The 25,632-nt window shown below is 36.3% G+C and overlaps 2 protein-coding genes across 3 annotated transcripts; one reads left to right on the top strand and one right to left on the bottom strand.

Moving 5' to 3' along the window:
* Positions 1-940: 940 nt before the first annotated feature.
* Positions 941-12,253, bottom strand: LOC113773503 (protein phosphatase 2C and cyclic nucleotide-binding/kinase domain-containing protein). The gene is made up of 18 exons (XM_027318147.1): positions 11,949-12,253; positions 10,426-11,639; positions 8,163-8,294; positions 7,825-8,055; positions 7,578-7,703; positions 6,248-6,310; positions 5,054-5,136; positions 4,380-4,611; positions 3,889-4,019; positions 3,722-3,773; positions 3,531-3,617; positions 3,366-3,404; positions 3,215-3,224; positions 2,833-3,110; positions 2,692-2,757; positions 2,426-2,556; positions 1,712-1,865; positions 941-1,625 (listed from the first exon to the last, which is right to left on the bottom strand). Exons 2-18 carry the CDS (start codon positions 11,452-11,454, stop codon positions 1,380-1,382), a joined length of 3,090 nt encoding a protein of 1,029 aa, XP_027173948.1. The 5' UTR covers positions 11,455-11,639; positions 11,949-12,253; the 3' UTR covers positions 941-1,379.
* Positions 12,254-18,609: 6,356 nt separating this feature from the next.
* Positions 18,610-23,877, top strand: LOC113774722 (probable lactoylglutathione lyase, chloroplastic). 2 transcript variants are annotated; one of them, XM_027319329.1, is made up of 9 exons: positions 18,610-18,912; positions 20,161-20,362; positions 20,460-20,584; positions 20,751-20,815; positions 21,235-21,447; positions 21,557-21,604; positions 22,437-22,544; positions 22,637-22,777; positions 23,386-23,877. In XM_027319329.1, exons 1-9 carry the CDS (start codon positions 18,756-18,758, stop codon positions 23,425-23,427), a joined length of 1,101 nt encoding a protein of 366 aa, XP_027175130.1. In that variant the 5' UTR covers positions 18,610-18,755; the 3' UTR covers positions 23,428-23,877. The 2 variants fall into 2 exon arrangements, with proteins under 2 accessions (XP_027175130.1, XP_027175129.1); XM_027319328.1 differs by having other exon boundaries at positions 20,158-20,362.
* The last annotated feature ends 1,755 nt before the right edge of the window (positions 23,878-25,632 follow it).

The raw sequence follows: 25,632 nt of genomic DNA, 5'->3' as shown, positions 1-25,632 counted from the left end.
AGGAGGCCTAAGCAGCCACAAGTTTGGTACAAGGCAGGCAGATTTGGACCCTCTTCGATATTCCTTTTGCTTCACGGTGTTTGGACCACAATCGGCAAAAAGGTTACTCGTCTAGGATTTTTGGGGCGAATTTCTTAATTTTTCTTCAAGCTTCAGAGAGTTTTAAATCTCAGAGAAGATTCAATTTTCGGTTGATAAGCATGTATGTGGCCAATATAGTGTAAATTCCTTAAAACATGATGATCTATTTTCTGGATATTTGAAATTGTCAAGATTTAAATTCTTAGAATTGAATAGACCCCAAATGGTGATTCAGAAATATACTAGGAGCGTTGCCGCGCAAGACAGAGAAGTTTATGCAATCATGCATAGCGTAATGTGGAGTTGGGCAAAAGATAATTTGGACTTTATGATGTTGTTGGTGTTTGCTAAAGGAATATAGGACGCAGGCGGGCAGAGGGACGGACAGATTCTGTCATTGTCCTTCCGGTTTTATTTTCTTTCTGATGGGGTTAAAGCCATGCATGCAAACGAGTGACAAAGTTCCTTTCCTTGCCTCATATGAAAACGCTTGTGGAACATAAATTTTTGTTTTTTTTTAATTTGGCAATTGAGCGAACAATTTAAAGCTCAAAAAGGGATGGTCAAAATATGGCCATAAGTTCTTGATATCTTGGGAACTGGAACTGTGGAAGGTGGAGTTTGCTGGTCATTTTATTCAAGAATCTAAAACCGGGCGCGGAGGAATACTTGTCAAGGTTTCAAAAAACAACCTGAAATGCAGGCTGATGTTTTAGGTTCTTTTTTTTAACCCAAAAAAAAAAAAGATAATGATAAAGTAATAGTAGTAATAGTAGAAAGAAATAAGACACAGAGATATCAAGAGATATAATGCAAAAAAAAAAAAAAAATGTTAATATATTCACAGGAAGAAAAGAAAAAAAAAATAACACAGATGTTTTTGATATCCATCAAAAAAGTATTCCACATATCTTAATTCCTGAGGTAACAATCGTTAATCATTTTACCAAGAGATACAAGAAACCTATTATTAACTGAGAATTTCTGGAACCTTGCTAAACTGCTATCTATCTGGCAGTTGCATTCTTACAAGGATCTCCACTCTCATTAAAGAAATGGGACAGAAGAAGCAAGAAAACCACTCAAATCATTTGCATTTTGAGTTATGTACAGAGGGAGCAACCTGTTAATTGGTTTTATCAGTGAGTGGTTCTCTATAGCAAAGTAAGCAAAACGAGGCATTTTCTCCATGCTACCACCTAAAATACAGGTGAGATGATCAAGAGGTTGTATCTTGGCACTTCAGCCAATGAAACTTGAATGCCAACAAAGTCAATTTTGCTTACCAAGGCAAATTTCTACCAATCCTCCAGCCATTCTGGGTTGTTAAGCTCTTCCAGGTCGTTAACAGGAGAATTAAGTGGGGATGCATTATCTTCAGAAGGGCTTTCCATGTGTTGATTTATACGAGAGAATATTTCATGAGGAGTTGGAATTGTACGTTCTCTGACTCCTTTCCAATCCACGCCATCAAACCATGGATGACTTTTTAGAGAGCCAACCCCTCCACTTCCGAGTCTTAAACTTTCATTTACTTCAAGTAACTGAATTGAATTGGAATCATCAGTTCAATCCCTCCAAACTTAAAAGGAAATCAATAAAAGTAAATACTTGAATGTCTCAGTGATACCTTTGTAATAAGGTCAACAGCATGGTGACTAAAAGTTTGTGGAAGAGTTAGCTGTCCTTTTGCAATTCTTGCATACGTAAGCTCACTTTCTCTCCATGATCCAAATGGCATTTCACCTTGTAACATGAAGTAGATCAGGGTTCCCAAAGCCCACCTGTGCAAATTCCACCAACACAGTCAGAGAGTGCCAAGACAGATTCAGGTAGTGAATGTTGCTAAATAAATGTTAAGGCCAAAAAGTAACTAAAAATGTCTAGTGGAGATCAGCAGCTCGAGCCTAAACTGATTTACCATAAAGTGTTTAAATGGATTCTGCGAAATCTAAATAAGATGACTTTCCACTTTGCCAAACTGGACTTAGTTAACCAATTTCCTTAAACATGAAATGATATTTGGAAAGTGAATATCAAAAGCACAAGCATGATGGTTTTAGTTAAATCTTGAATTCATCTGATGGCAGACACTTAATATTCTACTTGCATCAATCGCTTCGTGTATGCAATTTTGTTATGCTTTTCCAATGCATGTGCAACCTCAGAAAATATCACATAAACTTCTGATGTACTATGTTTTTGCCCTCAGCTTCATATCACAAAGACCAGTTTACTTATAAAAAAGGGATTTGCTAGAACAAGTATTTACCAATGTCATTGGTTGCCCTTACTACAATACAGTACTACTATGAAAAGGATGCAAGTGAAAGTGGTTATTTACCAATCAGCAGGAAAACCATGCCCTTTCCCTTGGACAATTTCAGGAGCTAAAGAGTCTGCAATCCCACAAATTGTAAAAGTTCTCTCACCAGCCGCACCAGAAAACTTCTTCCCAAATCTGAAGTCTACTAGCTACAAACGATAAAGCCAATAAATTTAATTGCATTCATCATGCCAACTATTTTAAGTGTATATAGACACGTAAGATCAAATTACAACGTGGAAATTGCTAAAAAGCATGCAATAAAAAGACCGGTAAAACTGCACCTGTATATATCCCATCTGGTCAAACATTAGAACATCAGGAGACACACCTCTGTAAAGAATGCCAATCTGAAATTGATAAAACCACATTCAGACGAAAACAGGTTTTGTCCTATCATCAAGGGTACCTTGAAAAAGAAATACCTTGTGCAGATCTTCCAGAGCAGTAACAACACAGGCAGCACAGAACTGTGCACATGGTTCATCAAGTGGGCTCTGAAGAATAGAAGCTAAAGAGCAAGCAAGCCGTGTATCCAGAAGTATGCCGGCATGTGTTTGATCAGCAGAGGTGCATACAATTCGAGGCACTCCAGCAGATGGGCTTGTGCACATTATCAGATTCTTCTCTTTCAGAACCTGCATTTGTTTTCCCAGTCTTTTAATCTTCTGCTTGGAAAACCTCTTCAAGCTAAGCAATTTATCTGCAACATAGCGTAGAAAAAGGGAGGTGGTAAATGAAGTTCAGCAAATGAAATCTTTTTTCATGGATTTCTTGCTATTGCTTCATTTTCATCTGACACATTACCTTTTTTTCTCTAGCAACATTTACTGACCAGAGTTAAAGGTCAGCAACCATCACTACTTCCATTTCAACTTATGTTGATAAATAGGAAAAACTATATTTTAGTTAGTGATCAAGTTTCTAAATCCACAAAACATAGAGCAAAACACCACACCTGAGTCTCCACACCATACAGGCCAATCTCACTGGCAATCTGTGGCCATAAACAAGCACGTTCTCCACTCCTAAAATATAACATTATGTACAATTCACTTTCTTTCTCTTTGTTAAAAATTTATGCAAATAAGCCCCTAAAGAGCCCATGACTTGTCCCTTTAACCAAGTCAGAAACTGAACCTGTATCCAGATTGTTGAAGCATCGTACATATCCATTAGATTCTGATAGCTCACAGGATAGTCTTTTGGCCTATTGTTGTTCAGATAAAGTATTGCAAGAGCATAGTAAGCTTACAAATCAATCAAGATAATTACGTGTTGATTTATGAATCATTCAGACAGTCACCAACATACTTGATCATCCTGTGTAGCTTTGCCAGAACCCACAAACTGATTCAAACTTTTCCTTTTGTTAAGACGCACCAAGTAACATCACTCACCAGCAAATGATCCTTTAGGGATGCAATTGTTCACCAAGAAGGCATCCTTCTCCAAAATAAACTCCCCTCAGACTTTTCTACTGCAGCACCTCTTCTGCATCATCATCCTCCTGAGTTTTCAGACAAAAGCTGTCGCTTGCTATTTTCATAGGAATCCATGTCAATGAATTTTCTACCACTCCCTTTGGATATATATAACCATGATCCTCATTCTGCAAACACAAAAGGAGGAAGAATAAGAACAATATTTGCACTATAATGTCCGTAGAAGCATTCATTTCCAATTGATAGTCAAATGGAAACCAGTATTAGTCAACTGATGAAAAAATACTCAAACACGAACAAGTTTTTGTATTATGATGTAAATAAATGTTGCAACTGAAATGTTAAGAAAAATCTCCAAAAAATGTAGGATAAAAAGTCAAAACTGTAAAAAATCTGTTTTTTTCAGCAAAATCTATTCTTGTTAGCGAGGGAGTTCAATTATGACAAGTGTATTACTTGGTAATCTCACCATTCACCATCTCTAAACAAAAGGAGAAATAAGCTATTAAAAAATACTTGATCCTTACCTTTTCAACTATTGTCTGCCCATTCAAGAAAGACACTTCTGAAAGACAATCAGCAATATGACTTAGCTGCAGTATTGTCAACCTTGAGAGAAGATCCACCGACCGTAAAAGCTTCAATGATGACAAATTAGAGAACTCTGACATAAGAATTCCTCTAAAATCCTCTCTCTTGAGCGCCCATAGAGTTCCAGTGGTTACAGCACGAACAGAAGCTTGGAGGGGCTTGTTGTACCTGCAATTTGATGTATTCAAAGAAGAAATTGATTAATAAGAATGACAATCAGCAATGGATTTTAGACTCTTAAAAGCGATCCGTGCTACCTGATATACCAAAATTCCTCCATTTAAATACCAAACCAGATCTACAAAAAAACAACATGAACATCGCTAATAGAGGCTGATAATTTTTGTCTTGAATAATGCATAAAGAGTATGACCACCTTCCATTATTTTATACTAGAAATGAATAACAGACACACTATCAAGCAAATCAGCGTAATTCTGCTTTCTTTCAAGGACATTGTGCTTGTATAATGCAAGGACACTAAACTAGTTTACAGGATTCTCTACTGTAAAAGAATGATCCATGATCAGGCCAAGTCTGAATGAGTGCTCTAATATTCAGAAATAAAAAGTTCATTTGAAATCCATGTGATAGCATAATGAATTCTCACATCAATGCCAGCTCTCCAAACGATGATAACTTCTCAGCTGTGTACCGTTGTAAAACCCTAGGCACTTCCCCATTTTTCTCTTCCTGAGATTTATAGCATCATGTTAAGAGCAAAATTCAACAAAATGAAAATTTAAAGAGAGGGAGGGAGGGAGGGAGGGAGGGAGAGAGAGAGAGTTTCAGACCAATTGGACTGAAGGACATTTACTTTGATGCAAAGAATATATACAATATCTATACAGTGCCTGTTGTTTTGTGCTATGGATCTTTTAATTTCCAGATAAAAGTGATTACCTACAAAGCTAGGGTTATTCATTACATGTTCAGATTCTTAATCGAATTCAAAACAATTTTGGAAGTTTTAATTGTCTTCCCAAAATGTGGAAGTGGATTTCTTAAATTAACGGTAAAGTTTAAAGGGAAAAATATGGCACTTAAAACTACAACCCCTCCCAAAAATTATGCCACAGCTTTAAAATCCTCTCCTCCTCCTCTCCTTCTCTTCCCACATTTCAATCCCATACCTGTTGCCATCATTTACACACACTCACACACACACAAAAGAAGAAAACTTGATCTTGAGGGTTGCCGCTGCCATTAGGGGAATATTTGTTTCGCAATTATTATAATTATTTGTCTCCAACTTTTTGCACGAGATGTTTGGATGTTACATCTGTGAATCATTGCTGGTTCTTGTATCAATTTCATGGTTTCTGTTTCCTATTTGAGCAATTTGTGACGGGCTTTTTCTTGAATCTGCTTCTTGTTATTAACTAATTTTTCAATGTCTTGTGAAATACATCTGCTCCTATGACACAGCTAGAAGAAAAAGAAAGAGGGAGGAGGAGCCAAACAAGAAAGAACAAGAAAAAGGAATACGATTAGAATTATTAATATTTGTCTGACTTCCATTAAAAATACCAATATTTGGCTAACTCTAGAAAGCTATTTGCAGAACAAAATAAACATAATAGTCTCAAAAAGCTTTCCCAAGCAAAACTTTTTTCAAGCTAAAAGTTGAGATAAAAACAAGATGAGATTACCACAATGCAGCTTGTAACTTAAGTTAGAATCAAGCAGTTTTAAGTAAATGAAACAAGGTCAATGACTAAATTGAGAAGCAGCTAACAATTATAAGAGCCAGGAAACATGTTCTTATTGGAAATGAGTAATCCCGCATTAAAACTATGATTACCTGTGTGGCCAAGACCTCAAATTCTCCACTTCCAACAACATAAAAACAGTCACCTTCACCACCCTGCAATGTGCTTTATTTATTATCCATAGAGCTTATAATTTCAAAGCAATGATCAAAAGCAGGAAGCTCTCAAATGAAAAGTATCAAACTAAAAACAGGGAAACCATGCAGACACAAGCTTTGAGTATATCGGTTCTATACTTAAAATATTCTGAACACTCTTAGCCTTAAAATAGTCTCGGTAGCTAAAATCAATTATTTATAGAGAGCAGTAACAATTAATCAATTGAGTTTTACCATCTAATCATAGACAAGTTAAACTAGCAATAACAATAGCACTAGTTATGGTTGCAAAACTGAGCCCTTAAGGAATGATCCAAGTTCAATTGGATTAAGGAATGATTTCAGTTTAAAATTGCCCAGTTCAGGCTCAACTTTGACTTTACCTCTAGGTTCACTAAATTTTCAAGCTGAAAGATGAAAACTTATATATGGCTACAAGACTTGGTAACAAGCTGGAATAGTTTACTTGTAATTTGTAAATACAAGCATTGTATATGTATACATATACTTGTGTCATCTATGGGACAATATGTGCATTACAAGCATTAGTATGGCTATTCATAATTTTAGACACTAAAGGTTTTTGATCAGGATTATGCTGAGAAAATGTGATATTATATAAGAAAAGAAGTTGGGCTGAGCTTTCAAGCCATGCTTAAACCTAAAGAATATACTATTGCAACTATTTAAATTTTAAGCTTAAGTGTTAATCTTATATACAAGTCGAACTTAATATCAAGATTGAGGTAAAATGAAATTAAAGCCTGATCATATCAAGGCTAAAAACGGTTTTGGCTCCATAGCAGCCCTATTGACATTGATAGTGTTACTTGAAGCATTAGAATAAAGGAAGAAACTCTGTTTCTCTTTTCCCCCTGAGTAGATGAGCTACATATGAATTATACGCCCCTGTCAACAAGTTTAAATCATGCAACTCCTCTTCGCAGCTTGTTTATCAATACATTCACAGCCTCATCTCAAATCAATTGCTCATTCTTAGGTCGATAGATATACAAAGAGGTATTAAACTTAGCTTGTATACAACCTGTTTCCATAGCTATTTCTAGATTGATCAAGCACAACACTTTGTTAACCTAATATGGTGTCAGAGAGGACTTCATTGTACAAAAACATAGAACAAGATTTCGTCGAATATTAAAATTGCATACAACTGTTAAGTTTACCAATGCTTAACAAGTTGCACATGAAATCAAAGAATATTTTCTTTTGCTACGGAAGCATACAATAATAACAAGAAATTAACCTGCTTCACCACAATGTCTCCTGCTTGAACTTCAACCCTTTGCATGCAATCCAACAAAACTTGACACTGAGAATCTGTAAGTTTTCTGAAAAGAAAATGATCGTGCAATGCCCCTTGAATGTGTGCCTGTCACATAGGATATTACTAGAGTATAACATGTGATGGTCATATAAGACAGTAAGTAAACAATGAATGTGCTTCTTTTCCCAAAACAAACTTATGCTAAATACTAGAGAAAAAGACTTACTTCTTCTTCCCATGTCTTTCTGTGAGCTGGAGAAGAAGGAACCCACATTTGCCCCTTATCCAAAGAACTCTCTATAGCTCGAAGTCGTGCCTTTGACACATCTTGCCTTACACGGTGGATTTTAGAATTCCAGCTCAAAACTGAAGGAGACTCTGATCCTGACACCTCAACAACTTGAGGTAGTGGGGGTCTTAAAACCACATTAGAACTTGGTGATTGAGCAACAGCAGCCTGGAAGAAGATGACCATCCATAAATTAGTTGTTCAGTTGAATAATGGGTATGGTCACTGATTAAATTGAAATATAAGGCCAAAAATGCAAAAAAGGATGCTCTTACCTGAGTTAAGCCACTAATTTGCACAACTATTACAGTAATGTCATCTGTACGAGTTTCATACTGAAGCCAAAGACGATAAGATTCCGCCACAATTGCAGCACAAGCATCACGAGGTTCCTTGTGTTTTACCACCTGGAGATTTTGATAACAGAATAAGTAACTCTTTTGCTACTTAGAATAAAAATGGAAATGATTATGAATGCAAACACCAATTGACTGTGGTTTCGGATAAGCTCATAAAGACAAAGACTTCAAAAAACCAATCAAGTTTAGATAAAGTGTGTCTTATCCCAAAACCCACCCCAACCCATACCCCCAAGGGCCCTGTCTGGACTTACACCAAATAACTAAGATTCAGTTGATGCAGATGGCTGACCAGCAGAGTCAAACAAAAGAAACAGAAAGCGGCACGAACTCTATTTCCACAAAAATGTTTTAGAACAAACAGAAATATCCAATTTTAGATTGCAGAATACCAGAGACAAGGTAGTAAAACCTTCATGCAAAATCAAAGAAATGATTTAACTAGTGCGCACATTTTGCAAACTGGGAAAGAAAAACATAAGATGTATAATATCTTCCCTTTCACTACATAAATTGTATTTCCAATATAGTGCATATCAGTGGCAACTACACACCCAAGAAAAAGAAGGTTTCCAGGCAGGGGGCAGTGAACTTAACCTCTCCCATATGATTATTTGCTCTTTGGTGGCCTTAAAAAATAACCTTCTGAATTCCATTTGGAATAAGATAGAAAGAGACGGTTCTTACCCTATTTAATTGCATCTAATTGTTAGAGTAGAAATAAAGAAACCTTTAATGATTCTCATGCTACTCCAAAAAATTCACGTGTAGCTGCCAAACAAATAAATCACAAGCACAGATCCTTGTTACGATCTTGTTTAATCTATGTCACTGATTAAGTAACTAGGCATTTGGTTTTCCCATTTAACTCTTAAGTCAAGAAACCAAGTACACTGCACCCTCCAGAAATCTTACGCAACCAAATGAAATGGTGGCCTCATGAAATATTAGCATATACCTATCTAAAAGGAAAAACTGAATATTAAGAATAGAATATAGTTGGAAATCTTGATCTAAGCCTATAATGAGCAATTAACTAAAAGGGAGTCATTAACATGCGTCTAATAGCATTAAACAATAATAGCAACAAAACTTAGACGATACCATTGTCGTGTCTGAGTATTTATTACACCTATTTGGAATGTCTTTATCTGATCTAACCAATTTTACAGCTGTATTGCAATCAACGACAAAGCAGGTCCATAGAGACAGACTGGCTTAAGCAAAGCTCAACATAAATGCAGGATCAAGCTACTAGCGGATTCACTGTGAAAGATGACATTAACAAGGACTATAAGTTACAAGGTATTATTGATCAAACCCAAGAGCTAATAACTTTGCAAATGGTATAACTAAGCTGAGTAAAACATCATATCCTATCAGTCAATCGAATAAAAGTTCCACCTTAGTAAAACAGTAGTTCAATATGAACCTACATATATTTATGACGAAAAATGATTACACAGGTTGTGCAAAATATCTTGTCAACATGTCATGTCACTATTGATTCTTGTTTGCATATCCAAGATTTTTGGATATTACAGCCATTCACAATGCTTATAGCATGTTTAATTTGCTTACAGAAATAACCACAAAGAATGGTAATAAAAGTTCATAAGGACATCTTAAGTTATTAACTTAACACGTATGCTCGCAGTAACAAGGTGAACTATGATTTACATTAATAAATTCAACTGTTTTCTTTTTATTTCCTTTTTTCAACTTCATCATTCTTCTTGACACAGAGGCATTCATCATGTTAACGGCATTTCCCAATGCAAGTAGACAGAACTTTCAACATTCCAGAGTAATTATAGCAGATCCCTGAAACTAACTTCGCCAGAATGTAAAACATCATATGCATATCAAAAGTGATGATTTACGCCAATGGTCATGTGTGATGTTGGAATTAAGGCTACTCTATCAATAAAAGTGTGGGTACAATAAATTATGATCTCAATCCACGTTTACAATGAAAACTTAAAACACAGTTTATGAGCGCTTCTTAACAGTCACATAACGTCCTTAAGCTTCAAATTCGTATCATATGATATTTGGACTTAAAAATGTGATCAAATAAAACATAGAATCATTAGTCTCCATGTACATAGAACAAAACTTTTGACTTTGACCAATGCTTCCAAACCACAAAAGATATTAAAATTGTCAAATGTCATACCATGTCCACAACAGACTGGCTGGAAAGGAATTCAAAGACCCCATCACTGGCAAGCACAAAGAAGGGATTATTGGGTGTGAGCTCAAAAACAACAATTTCAGGATTTGCAACGACTCCAATTGTCTCAGCAATAGAATCACCTATACTCCGTGTAAATGCCGTACCAGGATACATCCCATGTTGTACCCACAATCTTGGTGGATCACCATCATCGCTTTCTTCAGTGCCCCAACATTGCTCATCGGGGTTCTTCAGTCCTTCAATTTGATCCAAAGTGAGAACTCTTGCTCCACAAAGCTTAACTCTTTCAAGTTCGTCAGGTCGAAATGGAGTTTGATCAATTGAAAGGTCAACAGCCACAATATCGTCCCCTCTTCTTTCAGCTATAACAGCTCTTGAATCACCTGAGTTAGCAACATAAATTGTTGTACCACGGACCAATATTGTAATTGCTGTAGTCCCACTCATGCTGTCATCCAAATCGTCAGCATGTAACTGAGCATTTGTCGTTAAGAATGCTCCATTACATGTGTCAACAGCATCCACACGAAACTTACCATTCCTAAGCAAATTTTCGCACAATTTCCGCTTAACGAACTGCGAACACTGAGCCCCAAATTCCCCATGGCCGTCAAAAACCCCGAAGAAATGATCACCTGGACTTGTTCCAAATGGAGTATGAATGCAAAAACTGTCTTGGTTAGCTTTATCAAGTGCATCGGGATAGTACCCTCTCTGAGATAGAAATGAGTATCTCAATTCATAATTCCCTGTCGGAACCTTCACAGTCCGTGAGCCTTCCGGGGGCAAAAATTGGGCTGAGACCCTAGACAGTCTACTTATACCTACCTCATGATCCCTAGTTAAACTTGACTGGTTAAACTGATCTCTAATTTCCCCTTCTTCATCTGTAGAAGCAGGTGAGAACACTCGAATCTCAGCCGCTTTAACCTTGTCACTTTCCTTAACCTTGACTTCTCTTGGTGCACATATCTCTCCAATACAAGCCCTTGAATAAGCGCAGCCCATTATTGTGAACACAAAAGCGAGACAAACCCAGATGCCAGAATTCCCAAAACATTCATTAGGCCTTTACAGCTTCAGCAAACAACCGAAGTCTAATCAACCACAGAATACACCACCAAAGCCAAGACTTCCAAAACAGGTCTCCTACAATTCCTCAAGCAGAAAAATCACAAGAGCAATACCCAAGTCTGGGAAATTAAAAAAAAAAATCAGTCTCCAACAAAATCTTAACTTGCACCAAAAGAATTACGTTATTAAGTAAAACCCAGAAAAATCCACCATTCAGATTCACTATAAATCAAAATTATGGCCCGAGTAATGAATTTTATGACATCTAATACAACTAAACTAGAGTGATTGATCCAAAATACTATAGAAAAGAACAGTTAAATGGGAAGACCGAAAAGAAAGTTCAAAGGACAAATATTTAGATTGTGATTAAAACAAAAAATGATGAGAGCAGAGCATTATACTTGAGTGGGGAATTAGATTAATACCACATTCAATCCAATTAAATGGGGGGGAATGATGCTATTGCCACGAGGCTCTGGAGTGATTGTACTGTACTACTTCTGCTGGTGGTGGTGGTGATGATGATGATGATGATGATGATGATGATGGGATGGAGTTATAAAGAATCAGGGTGCGTATTGCGCAGCGAGATTGCAATTTAAAATGAGGGGAAAATGGAGGAGACGTAATGGGACTGTTGAGTTGAAGAAGGCAGTAGTCTCAGATCAGTCGTTTTGTCCTGGTCCTCTTGGGGGAGTTGAAAGGAGAAGTAGATGTGTGAGTGAGTGAAGTGCAATAGTGCATGAAGTGGAAGGTTTCTTGGCCAATAGCATTTTTCTGGAGAGGAGATTGAAGGGATTAGGCCACGCGCCTGGATGACTACGCGCCACCGTTTGTGGTGGTTCATGAAGTTTAGGATAATGAAGGGCCCAGTGGTAGCGCTGGAAAGGACATTTGGCGTCCAAATTTAAATGCTATGGTCAGATGGAATTCTTTTCTTGATTGTTAGCTGAACGAGAGGGATTTAATTGCAAGGCTGCAGGATAACATGGGTAATCTCAAACCAACTCATGCAAAGAAGACACATTCATCATTTGTTTATTTGCCTACCCAATTCAGGAGCCGTTGGTTTCACAATTAGCCATTAGGATCCCCTATTAGAATGATTTCACTCTCACAATTAGTATGAGTTTATACTATTTGTCTTGTCCTGCATGTCTATTTAGCAAGGTAAATTCAATCCGTCCCTTGAGTTGGCGGTAGGGTCACTGTCATGCCTTCCTGTCAATTCGGATTCGAATCTGTTTTGAAATATTTATTTATCACACAGCACTTATTTAGCACGCCTTACCCATCTTTGTGGTTGGTGGATTATTAGTATTACACAGGGTGAGGTTAAAAAAAAGGTGAATTCAATCCGGACCAAATTTTGAGAGGCACTTGATAAGGCCCTAGGATAACTTGAATTGGTGTAGTGATAGTTGAATTGGAGCAAAGTGCTAATTTGGAGTTTAATCCTTACTAGTAAAAAAAAACCATTAGTTGTAGATCTATAACAACTCTACGTTGTCTTTCATTGGTATTTTATAAGGAATGATTATAGATAAGTATTACAAAACAATTTTGCTTTAAAAAATTAGGTGAGCATGAAATGTGCTTTAAAAAAAAAACAAAAACATTTTCAATGGCCTTTTCTTTACCATTCTCACACCATGATGAAAACCAACATTTTACCATTTTTGGGTACGTGAATTCCCATACCCAACACCCACTCAAAGCCTAAATTTATTATGGATAACGATCTTTTCCCAACGGCAAAATGTCCCACCCTAGTACAATCCACATTATGCGATCATCTATTGCGTCTTTAAATCCAATTATTCCATCCTTTCTAGACAACAACAGCTGCTATAAAAGTCCAGCATCCATGAAATTCAATCTCCACGAGATTTGAAAATTTCCGCCTTCAATCGTCATTATAGAGCTTATATTCTACTACTATTGCACGTATTTCCGGTTGTTTTTTGTTTTATGGCTTCTCGCTACGCCAATAATCCAGAGTGACTTATTAGCCTCAGCATAATGGTACAAACTTTTCCGTTACTAATTGTTTCCTTTAATTGCCTTTAAAAGTTTTGTCGGCACCCAATCAGGCCTTACAAAATAAATAAATCGAAGATTTTTAGGTATCTATTCTTCCCGCGTGTTTTTATACTATTCCAGCACTTTCCTTATAGCACAGAGAGTTTAGTGTATTATATTGACTTTAACGTAACTTTGACATTTTTTTATGACTTTAACGTAACTTTGACATTTTTTTAAGTGTAACCTGACTTTTTTTTTAACTCTTCTAACCTCTAAATATCAAGCATATGATTCGAATCCTCCTGTACTCCTACCGTCTCTCAACACACTCTTCACATCCCAACTATTAAATATAGGGTTCTAAACTTGGCAGCAAAAAATACTCTAACAGTTCTTCCTTAACTATTGGATCGACTCCAATGATTAACTTAACATTGGGTTTATTGATAGGGAAGTATTGGTTTATATTAAGGCTGTCAATCGAGTTTTGTGAGTTAAGTTTCGACAAGTTCAAGTTTGAATCACAAAAAAAAAAAAAAAGGCTTTTTGACTTTTGTGCTTTGAGCTTAAACTCATATAAGAAGGCTCATATTCAACTTAAAAATTATTAGAGTCTCAGACTTACAATAAGTTAAGCCCAAGTTTACAATTAAATATGCAATAATATATAACATATGTTTATTATTTATTTATGAAAAGCATGTTTAATATTTATGTATTACTATATGATTTTATATAAATTATTAATATTTTACTTTATAATATGTATAGTTTATATTATATATATATAATATACATTTTAAAATAAAATTATTTGGGTCGGGGCTGTAATTAGGCCAAACTCATTAAAAAATTGGGTCTTACACTTATATTCAAACTCTCTCGACCCTGTTAAACCCAATCCTGTTAAACTTGAAGATCAGTCCTAATTTTTTTTAAACTGAGCGGGCCGGCCCGACCCATTGACAACCCAAGTTCATATAATGATCCTCTAATCTATTACTGGAATCAAACTGTTAAAGTTTACTCCGAATTATTCGCCCCATTGTGACAGCACGGGGTTTCTCATTCCCAAACTGATTTTGATTGCCCAATGGGAAGGAATTAGCTCCTATGTCTCCACATCATCAGATCCAATAGCAAACACCCTGCTGTACTATTTGATAGGCGGAAGAGGCCCGAGGTTGAGTAGAAATCAATAGACATGCAATTGCTCGACGACTGATTTGAATCAAATTGAGCGGCGAAAGTCAACGTGCATGCAATTTTACGTCCACCTGCTTGCAAGTTGCAACACAACCAACTCATGGTGGCGTAAATAACCAGCAGATTTTGGTCGTTCAATTCAGTCAAATACTACTGTTGATCAAAATGACCAATTTTATTCCCCATATAATGCACAACCCAAAGTGGACGAAAACTCGCGCGATCATGCATTGCAAGGGAGAACTAGGTGGTACTTTTTTCTTTCCCCACTTCTTTTTTCTTTTCTCCTTCACTAAAGTAGCGAGTAGTATATAATAAGATAAGAACGCGGCCGCCTTTAGAATGATTTTATATATAACAATGTCCCTGTTCGCTGGCGATGGCTAGAGCTGTAAACGAATCGAATCGAACCGAATATCTCATGTTTGAACTCTATTCGTTAAGCGATTCGAACAACGTTCATGTTCGTTCGTTAATTTTCGAACTCCAAACTTGTGTTCGTGTTCGGTTCGTTAAGCAAAATTCGTGTTCGAGTTCGAGTTCGTATTCAGCTCGTTTAACATAAACGAGCCGTTCGCGAGTATGCTCGAAATGCTCGAATCCAAATTATTTTAAACCTTAAATATGCCATGCAAATCATTAATCATTCTCAAAAATAATTAAAGCACTAAGTGACTAAATTCTATTATTCATTAACTATATAACTAACATTAACATAAAAACAACAAATAAAACAAAGTAATTTGCCCTCCAAATATAAAAGTCCAGCTATAAAATTAACCCTAAAATTTGTCAAATAATAATTATGTTCATGTTCGCGAACGTTCGTTAAAACTCGCGAACATACTCGTGTTCGCAAACGTTCGTTTAGCATGTTCGCGAACGTTCGTTAAAACTCGCGAACATGCTCGTGTTCGCTCGATTATTAATCGAACAAAACAATTCGTTCGAACTCGGTTCGTTTAAGATTTCGAACGAGCCTTTCACGAACACGAACGGGTCGAAACGAACCGATCTACCCAACAGTTCGGTTCGTTTAACAGCTCTAGCGATGGCCAAGAACTGACCTAATTCTAAGACGCAATATATAAGCTCTTTAAGTCGGCTGCCGTATACCAAAAGAATAAATAATAACTCCCAAGTGTTGTGCCACTAGCATATATAACTGGTGGCCCCCGTGGATTTGGTGTTTGATTGCGGCGGCGCGTGACAGATACCAAACGTGGCTTTGTTGCTGGCAGGGAGCAGCAGTTTTGGGCCTCAAGCACATCTGCAAGTAAGTTTTGGATGATGGATGCTGAGATTGGCGAAGCCATAAACTAGGGAAGGCAATCTTTATTTGTCATGCCCATAATTAATGATGGCCTCTATAATGTGAGTTGTGTAGCTATTTTGGACCAAGAAAAAATGACAGCAAACCGTCTTAATTGTCGAGGGAGGCCCCTCATCCATCATGAAACAGTGTAGTATGAGAGGGGCGTCGAGCCTTAGCTGGAACTCGGGGTTTCTGGAATCCGGCCACAGCCAATGTGGGTGGGGGCATTGGAACTTCTTTTTCCTTTTCTTCATACTCAAAAACACTTGGGAACATTTTTGTACAACCTGTAACAGTTATGAAAGACAATCCATTTACAGTTTGTAGTGTGTGTGTGTGTATAAAATGTTCTAATATAGATTTACCAGAGGGAAAAATAAAATGTTTAACCCCCATTATATATATACACACACACATACACACACACACTGAAACACCAAACAAAAGTGACATGTTTATGCATTATTTAAGCCTAACTTAGACTACAAACTATTGCATAGAAGTTATCTGAAAAAGACCAGTTCTATCTGAAAAGATGTTTGAGAGTTTGATAGTGCTAGTGGGATCTATTGAGCAAGTGCTGGAAAATGCATGTCCTTCTTGCCTCCATAATTGATGATGCAATGCACCTAGTTAGATCAAAGATGATTGATCACATCGCGACCAGTAAATCCAAGCGGAAGCATCCCATCTGAAGCTGGACAAGTCTTTGCTGCTGGGGACTTCCACTTCAATGCCCCGGTGTCTACTGTCTCTTAGGATAACCCACGTCTTGTTTTCAATCTTTTTTGTTTTGATGACTGAAATTGCACCACGTTGGTTGAAGCATGAGTGGAATGAGGGAACAAAAACTGCAGCAATGCATATTTTGTTCATGTGGGCTGTCAACCCCATCACCTTTTCAGGTTCTTAATCGGTTTAAACTGCGGAAAACAAAGAGGCAAGCTCAATTTTCAGCCTATAATTTCTCATCATCCAAAGGTGTCAACTTTTCATATTAGTACTGAATATCCCAAAGTAGTCAAAAGCTAATACTCCCAAATCATCCCTTCCACAGTCTTACCTAGTTTCTAAATCCACCCAACTTCTTGATAGTCCTTAAGACTTACTAATGGGGAAGCAGAAGTAACGCTAACTCTTTTTTCTTTTCTTTTTTTTTTCTAGTTTGAGACAAGGATCTCATGAGAACTTCAAAAATCGAATTAAAAATCTCATGATAACCTCTCTGTCAATTATGGAACGACCCATTTTTACTGTTTCCAAAGGGAAAAATTGGCCCATGTGTGGTCCAGAATTTAACTGAACAAATGAACACCAGCTATCTGATTTTAATGAAGTACACAGCCCATAATTGGATGATCCAAAACCAGTGGCATATGACTCCGTAGTGCTGTCACAGAACATATTGGGGGCTCATAGCATTTACATGTAGCAGTTGGCCCAAACTCGAAATATAGTTAGCAATTAGGGTCAAAGCGGAGCTTTGGTTACAACAAAAAATTTCATCACCTGCCTCGATAATTCTCGACTTTCAACTCATGGTTCTGATGGAGTGGAATTTTTTTTTTTTTTTTTAAATGACATACAATTGTTACGCAAGTAGCATTTATTTAAGCAAAATAAATGCTTTATAATTTGTTTGGTAAATATCAAAAGTGATACGTTTGTGATTCGTACAAATTACCAACATCAATCAACATGCTAAATCCTATCAATTTCCAACGGTGCACTAAATGCATAGATATGATTGCTCATTAATTTAGTTGATTTCAAAATAAAATTAGATTTTGCGTTTGTGGCCAAAAAATGTAAAGGTGAAATGTTTGAGGAACTTCGGGTTCAAGGCTACATTTTTTTTTTTTTTGAATAGTAAGGTCCTTTTAACTATGCTCGGAATTTAAATAAACTACTCCTTGGAGGTGAAATCTTAAACGTCCGGATTGTTATTTTAAAAAATTTTTGTAAAAAAATATATGTCATAACAATTTAATAGTATATAAAGTAAAAAGATGATTGAAAAATACGTTTATAAAACCGTTAATTTTTTTGAAGAAAAAACTACACTCCAAATATGGCTAATACACAATTACAAGGAATGTTTTGATTAACAAAAATAAGATTTTTTAAAGCATTTTTATCAGCGAGATAAATATAAAATATTTTAATTTATACACAAATAAGTTAGACCACAAGAGTTCAACTTACATTCATCTCCAAGAAAAATTAGAATTGTTAAAATTGGCCTCAAATAAACTTTTCAAGACAATCTACCCGTTTGCACCCAACAAAAGAAAAAATGAGAAAGAAGCAAGGTAGAATTGAGATTTGAGAATGAAAGCAAAAACCTTTTAGGGCGGAGAGATTGATTTGTGAAAGTCCAAAAGTAGGAATGATATTATGGGTGGGGGGATATGGTAAACCCGGAAACCAAAGAGCTGCCAATTCAACACAATCTTCTCTGTCATGGGTCCTGGGTCCTGGGTCCTGGGTCCGGTGCTCACTCCGTAAGTAACTTCCGCGTCTAATTCCTTACTCTCACCACCCTCTACTTCACTTCACAGGTTCTTTGCTCTGCGTATATCCATTTGACTTTTATCTGTCTTTTCTTTTTTGTACAAATTAAATTCTGTAGAAATCCGGTCATATATAGGAGAGAGTGAGCGGGCAACAGAGAAATAGAGTGACAATGGTGAGGATACTACCCATGGCGTCGTCCATTAGACCTTCGCTGTCTTCCTTCAGGTCTGCGGCTGCTGCAGGGCCTCCTTCTCGCTTCGCTGCGCCCTTCGCTTCGCCATCCCACAATTCTTGTCGGCCGCTCAGTTTATTGCATCTCGGCAGTGGTAATATTTTCACTCTGATTTAATTTCATTAATTTTTTTCTGTTCAAATTTGGTGTTTTTTGTGCGGCGAGAGGCCGAGGGGTGGGAAATTGACCCCTTTCATTTCTTGGTCGATACTTTGCTCGATGATGGTTTTTTCCCCCTTTCTGAGGAATTTTGCTATCTTATCGATGATTTTGCTACATTTTGCATCATAAAGGAAAAAGAATTCATCTGAGTTTCTATGATGTCCTCTTTTTTTTTTTTAATGAACGGGGTTTGAAAATAGGAAAAATGGTTTGCAGCCATTAATATTAAATTTAACTTGATTTTGAGTTATGAAACTCTGATTGGAAATAGATGAATAACAACAGCTGCCAATTATGGCTGGATTATTATTTTTTTTTTAAGAAGTAAAAGGATTACAGTACACCATCCACAGACAAGTTGGGGTGATAATTCACAACAGTGGGCTACAACTCTCTTCTGGGAGACTTGAACCAAAGACCTCCTACTTCTGGAGCCTCAACCTTCACCACTAGACCAAGGCCTAATTGGTTCAATCACGGCTGAATAATCAATGAAATGTAATACCTTTTTTTATTTTTTTGGGGTGAGTGGAGCTGAGAAACAAAGCTAATAGTTAATTACAGGAAAGACACATTACTTGCAAACTAATGGCGAGCTTGAGTTTGACAAGTGCAGTATTATACTGTAAATGTCTTCTAGCTTTGTCCATTGGCTTTGTGACTCAACTGGTGAAATGTTTGCCCATGATGGACGTGCCATCAGTTGCACAAAAAATTGTCTGACTTGCTAATGGAAGCCTGAAGGTTGCCTTAAAATTTCGTGCTTTCTTCATGCTTAGATGATTGGATTAGGGGCTTGGTTATAGTTCTCATGTTTGTCATTATCTGGCTTTCATTTTGTGTTGTTATTTCTTCAACTCAACTTTGAGTATTTTAAGTGAAACAGTTGATATATCTTGAGCTCGAATTTTGTCAAGTATGCCAGCTTATGATTTCTGGTTCTTGCTTCTTTTTCTTTTAAAAACTTATGAACGCTGAATAAAAATGTTTAAGTGAGATAATATTGCGTGTGATCCTGAATCCCTGATGGCCTATCATTTACATGTTGAAAGTCTATGGTGATGCCTGTATAGAGAAAACTGAAAGCCTTCCAATTAATTTTGTATGCTTACATTTAAGAAATTGCTACGCTAGGAAGATCAATACTCTTACGTCACAATATGCTTCTTTCTTTCAGCAGTTCCACAATCTCTGTCATTTGGCCTTAAAGCATCCAAGCTGTTAAGAGGAGAGGGAAGCAGCACTGCTGTTAGCGCTGCTGGGAATATAGCGCAAGCAAGCACTGCTGCTACTGAAGAAAATGTCTTGGAGTGGGTTAAAAAGGACAAGAGAAGATTGCTGCATGTTGTTTATCGTGTTGGGGACTTGGACAGGACAATAAAGTAAATTTACAATGACACGATTAATTTGTTGGTATTGTGTTCAGTTATTTTTTTCAATATTGACAATGTGCAAAGTTTATTTGAATGGTGGATGAAGATTCTACACAGAGTGTTTAGGCATGAAGTTGTTAAGGAAACGTGACATACCTGAGGAGAGATATACAAATGCCTTTCTTGGATATGGCCCAGAAGATTCTCATTTTGTTATTGAACTCACTTACAGTAAGGATATTTTTCTGAAACTACTCATTCCTAAGTTTCCTAATCCATGTACTTGATGATGTCTGGACGTTTAAGGCACTGTATATCAATCTTGAGTGCATTGTTTATATTTTGCATACCAAGGTGATTTGTTTCTGATGTTGTTTCCTGTTAATTTTGCTGCTAGACTATGGAGTTGATAAGTATGATATTGGAGCTGGCTTTGGTCATTTTGGCATTGCAGTTGAGGATGTAAGTTTAGGCAAAATCATGTCTTTTCAAAGACATTCCAGAGGCTGTTTATGTTGGAGGAGTCTTCTTATAATAGTCTTATGCTACTTATTTTGGAATCAGTTTTAATTCATTACTGAGGTCTGTTTGGAGTTATGCTTCTTTATTCTTTGGCTTTGGACAAAGATTCTATTGTAATGTTCTGATTTCAAACTTAATTGGAGAAAGCCATATCTTGGCTACTATAGTTAACTATTTTAACTTGTAAAGAAAAAAGAAAGAAAGAAAAGGGTGATTTCTCAAGGCATGTGTCGAACAATTTCTCAAGTCCTCTTATTTTTTATCCTAAGTTAACAACTTACTTCAGCAAGTTGTAAGGCTTAGGTTTGTTCTGTCGTACTTAATTGCAATACTGATTAGCTGTTGTTTGCTGTCTGTAGGTTACAAAGACTGTAGATCTGATCAAAGCAAAGGGTGGTAAAGTTACAAGGGAACCAGGTCCTGTCAAAGGTGGCAAAACAATTATTGCATTTATTGAAGATCCTGATGGATATAAATTTGAACTTTTGGAGAGGGGTCCTACTCCTGAGCCACTATGCCAAGTAATGCTCCGAGTTGGAGATCTTGAACGTGCTATAAATTTTTATGAGAAGGTAGCACATTATCTGGACAAAGATGAAAAAGCAATTTGTATTAGTTTCTTCTGATCCTTGTATTCTTGAGTAATATTAATCTGGATGACATTTTTCTGGTTACAATTAGGCTTATGGCATGGAGCTTCTTCGCACAAGAGATAATGCTGAATATAAGGTAGGTAATATTTCCTGATTATATTTTAGGTTTCAGTAAGAAGGGGAATAAAAAGTTTTCCTTTGATTATCAGAAACAAGAAAAAGACTTGGGTAGAAAAGTTTCACTGAATGGGTCCCATTTCTTTTGCTCCAAAGAAGTTCCTGTTGTACATTTCACTGAAGTTAGTTGAATATAGATTGTAATCAGATATAAGTTCTTCCTTCACCCCTATGTTTCCTTGTTGACTTAAGCTTGACATGCCATGGGTGGGGATCTGTTAAAGATGATTATTCTTCTCTTCTTGTCTCAATGTGTCATTGCTGTGACAATGCAGTTAACTTTGTGCTAGGATTTTGATAGGACCTCTCTCTCTCTCTGAATTTCTAATTTTTCAGTGGCGAGCTTGCTTTATTCTAGAGCTGGTACTTGTTAGCCTTTTCTCGCTTTTTGGGATTCCAAGAATGAGCATGGTCTAGTTCCTGCTTTCTAGATGCTTGTTTTGGTTAAAGCTAATAAGGTTTTCTTGACCAAAATCCTTGGCTTATGAGCAATATGTTAATAATTTTATGCATTTTGAATCATTGCCAAATTCTTAAATGTCCCCTTTGGACCTGATTCACTTTCGATTGGTTTGGAACGTGATTATATTGTCCTGCTTTCTACAATTTCAAATATTATGTTAGCAGTAGCCCAATTGGTGTTTCCGTAATTCTGCCATTTGAGCTCCTGCATGCTTTTGCTGCTTTTATATTCGTCATGAATTTGGAGTTCATGACTGAAGTTGAAGATAGTTGTCTCCAGCTGATATGATACTGCTTCTGTCCTTTGTTTCCACCTTTCTTTTGTGCAGTATACGGTAGCAATGATGGGCTATGGTCCAGAGGATAAAAGTGCAGTAATTGAGTTGACATATAATTATGGGGTTTCCGAGTATGACAAAGGAAATGCATATGCACAGGTAGACTTTAGGATTTCCTCAAATTCCATGTGGTTCATGTGCAAGTTGAATACCAATGCTCAAGTTCTGCTCAAATGGATTGTCTTAAACAGATAGCCATAGGAACGGATGATGTTTATAAAACTGCAGAAGCAATTAGGCTCAGTGGTGGAAAGATTACCCGGGAACCTGGACCTTTGCCTGGTATCAACACCAAGATTACTGCTTGCCTGGATCCTGATGGTTGGAAGACAGTATGTATTTTACCTGAGAATTACTTTTATTTTGATTCTATGTGCTCTTGAAACTAACTAAAATTGCATAATGTCTGAGCATGACTGAATCAAGTTCTTTATTTACCCTTTGGCTTGTTTAAATTGATGTTGGGTCTTAAAAGAAGTAGCCTAACCACAAGCTTGACTATACCCGCTTAAAAGAGATTGGTCTGCTTAGTAGATAAGGACATATATTAGGCATTTTCTTCTCATAAATAGACGAAATTTTTGTGTTTTACTTGGGTTCAGTGACAAATGTGTGCATAAATACACCTGGTGAAACCTTCTAAGAAAACCAACGATCATACAATATTATCATGTTCAGATTATTCTTCCCCTCAGCTTTTACTAAGGCCCAAAAGACGACCTAAAAATTCATGTGGCTTCAACAAAGGATAAGGTCACCCCACTTTTATTTCTCAACTTATTGCTTTTTGTGTGAAAATGAGGTTGGCTATTACCTTTCCTTTTACCTCCACCCACCCCATGATCTGGACCCAAAAAAAAAAAGTTTTGTGTCAAGACTTACTCCCTTTAGCTGGTAGAAGATTATGATCGATTTGCATTGTGTTGTCTTAAACTTGCAGGTTTTTGTTGACAATATTGATTTTCTTAAGGAACTGGAATGAGGTTTGATCTGGAATCAACGAGACAAACTTGTATAATTGATGAACCGCGTCTGAAGAGTAATAATGCTTCTACAACGACAGCCCCACAGTGGTTCCTATAATGGACCCTCACCAAAGAATGTATTAAATTCCTTTTTGTAGATGAAATTAACAGAGATTGTTGTAGTAACCAGCATTATTGTGACCTCACAAAAGCTGGAAAGTAGTGTAGAAAAGGCTGAGATATGGTTTTGTCCTTTGTATCAGCATGTCGTCCTTCTGCAATTTATTCATGTATCCTCTGTTCCTGATCGAACTCTGTCATCTGGGATGGGCATAGAACTAGCGAGGAGGTTTTCAAAGGCCTATCCTCTATTCTGCGAGGCCTATGTAAATTTTGTCACTGGTTGAAATTTTCTTTGAGGATGAGCATTTCCAAGCTTTGCAGGGAGCTGTGAGTAACTGGGTTAAGGTGTATTTTTGCCATATCGTTAGTGTTCCTGGATTTTTTTAATACTCGACAAGAAGAAAACTCTGTCGGACTATTTGCCAGGGTAAACGGACTAGACCTTCGAGAGCCAAGCTTCCATTTATTTAGTTATTTATTTTTTTAAGCAGGGGAAAGGGAAAATTAAACATATGACCTTTAATTTTTTTAGAGTCTCAGTTTCTTCGGCGAGTCACATCTCCTTATATTGGCAAGTTCTTTGAATTGTTTATTACAATACTTCTACTGGCATTTTCTTTGAATTTGTTACTACAATTCTAATGTGCAAGTTGTCCGTTTGCTACATTATTAAGAGAAAAAAAAAATAGGTAATATTTTCTAGAGTAAACTAGTATACTTTTTTTGGATAAACTATTTAGGAAGCCTTTAAACTATTCTAACTGTCTTCAATTGGTCCTTGATTTATTTCAAATCCCAATTTGGCTCTCAATGATGGAAAGTATCAAATTTTGAAAATTTGATCTTTCCAACCATCTCTATTGTTAAAACAAATGGATCTAATGGTGAAAATAGAATGAATGATTAAAGTTTGATATTTTGTATTGTTGAGGATTGAGATCTTTTAACTGTCCCTAATTAATTTATTATTTTTATTGGATAGTAACATGGCTAAATTTCCTGACAAGGCAATAGACTTTTTTTTGGAATAATTGCACAAACCTCCCTTGAGGTTCTTGATAATTTCACTTAGCTTCTCTCAAGTTTAAAAAATTACACATACCTCCATTAATATAGTAAAATATCTATAATGCCCTTCACTTGGCAAACAGTTTTAAATTTAAGGCAATAAATTTACAAAATTCATTAAAAAAAATCTATTTTCTGTCTCTTGTCTATTTTTGCTCCTCTCTTTTCTAATTAATATAATCTCTTTTATTATCTTCAATTTTGTGGATATTAGTAAATTGAAATTATAAAATCAATAGAGAGAGTAGATTATATGCCAAATTAGAAGAAAATGAAGAGACTCACAATAATAGAGAAATAAATAATGAAATTGATAATTGAAATAAAAAGAAGAACTAAAGATGTAAAATTTGTCATGTTTTTTTGTTGCAAGAATTTTTTTTTATAAAATGTCAATAATTACATAAGTGTTTCTTTTATTGGATTAGAAATTTTTTATTATGATTTTATTATGGAGGTTGAATTTATTCTCTACTTTTGAGATATTAATATTTTTAGAGCAAATTATCCGAAAGGTCACTAAACTTTTGCGATCATCGAGTTTTTGTCATTGAACTATTAAAAATCTGGTTTTGGTCATTGAAATGTTTAAAGTAAAGACTCGAGGTCATTCCGCTAAATTTAGTCGTTAAGTATGTTAGATTTGAGTGCCTACGCGATTCCCAAAGCATAAAAATGTCGAATTTACTGCCGTCTCAATATGCTCTTTCCAATTATCCCTACTTAAATCCAACGGCACCGAAATTTTTATCTTCTTCTTATAAAAATGCTTCCCTAAAACACTTGAAGCAACGAAACATCCCTTTTATCCGCAAAAAACATGTCGTATGATTGATACATCTTTCGCCTTCCCTCCAGAGTCTTGCAATCTTATTTCAACTTGGATAGCTTGACAACCATATCAATGGGAATATCCTCGGACTTCACCTTCTTTTAAGCGAATTTTGCAGTAATTCTATACGGAGATTTGATGGGCCGGTCATTTATAATCAAGCAAAGGTTGAGGTTGTCATCAGCCATAGAGTAAAGCA

Source organism: Coffea eugenioides, chromosome 6 (assembly GCF_003713205.1).
Source record: "Coffea eugenioides isolate CCC68of chromosome 6, Ceug_1.0, whole genome shotgun sequence".
NCBI lineage: Eukaryota > Viridiplantae > Streptophyta > Magnoliopsida > Gentianales > Rubiaceae > Coffea > Coffea eugenioides.
This window is presented reverse-complemented; position numbering and strand designations above follow the sequence as displayed.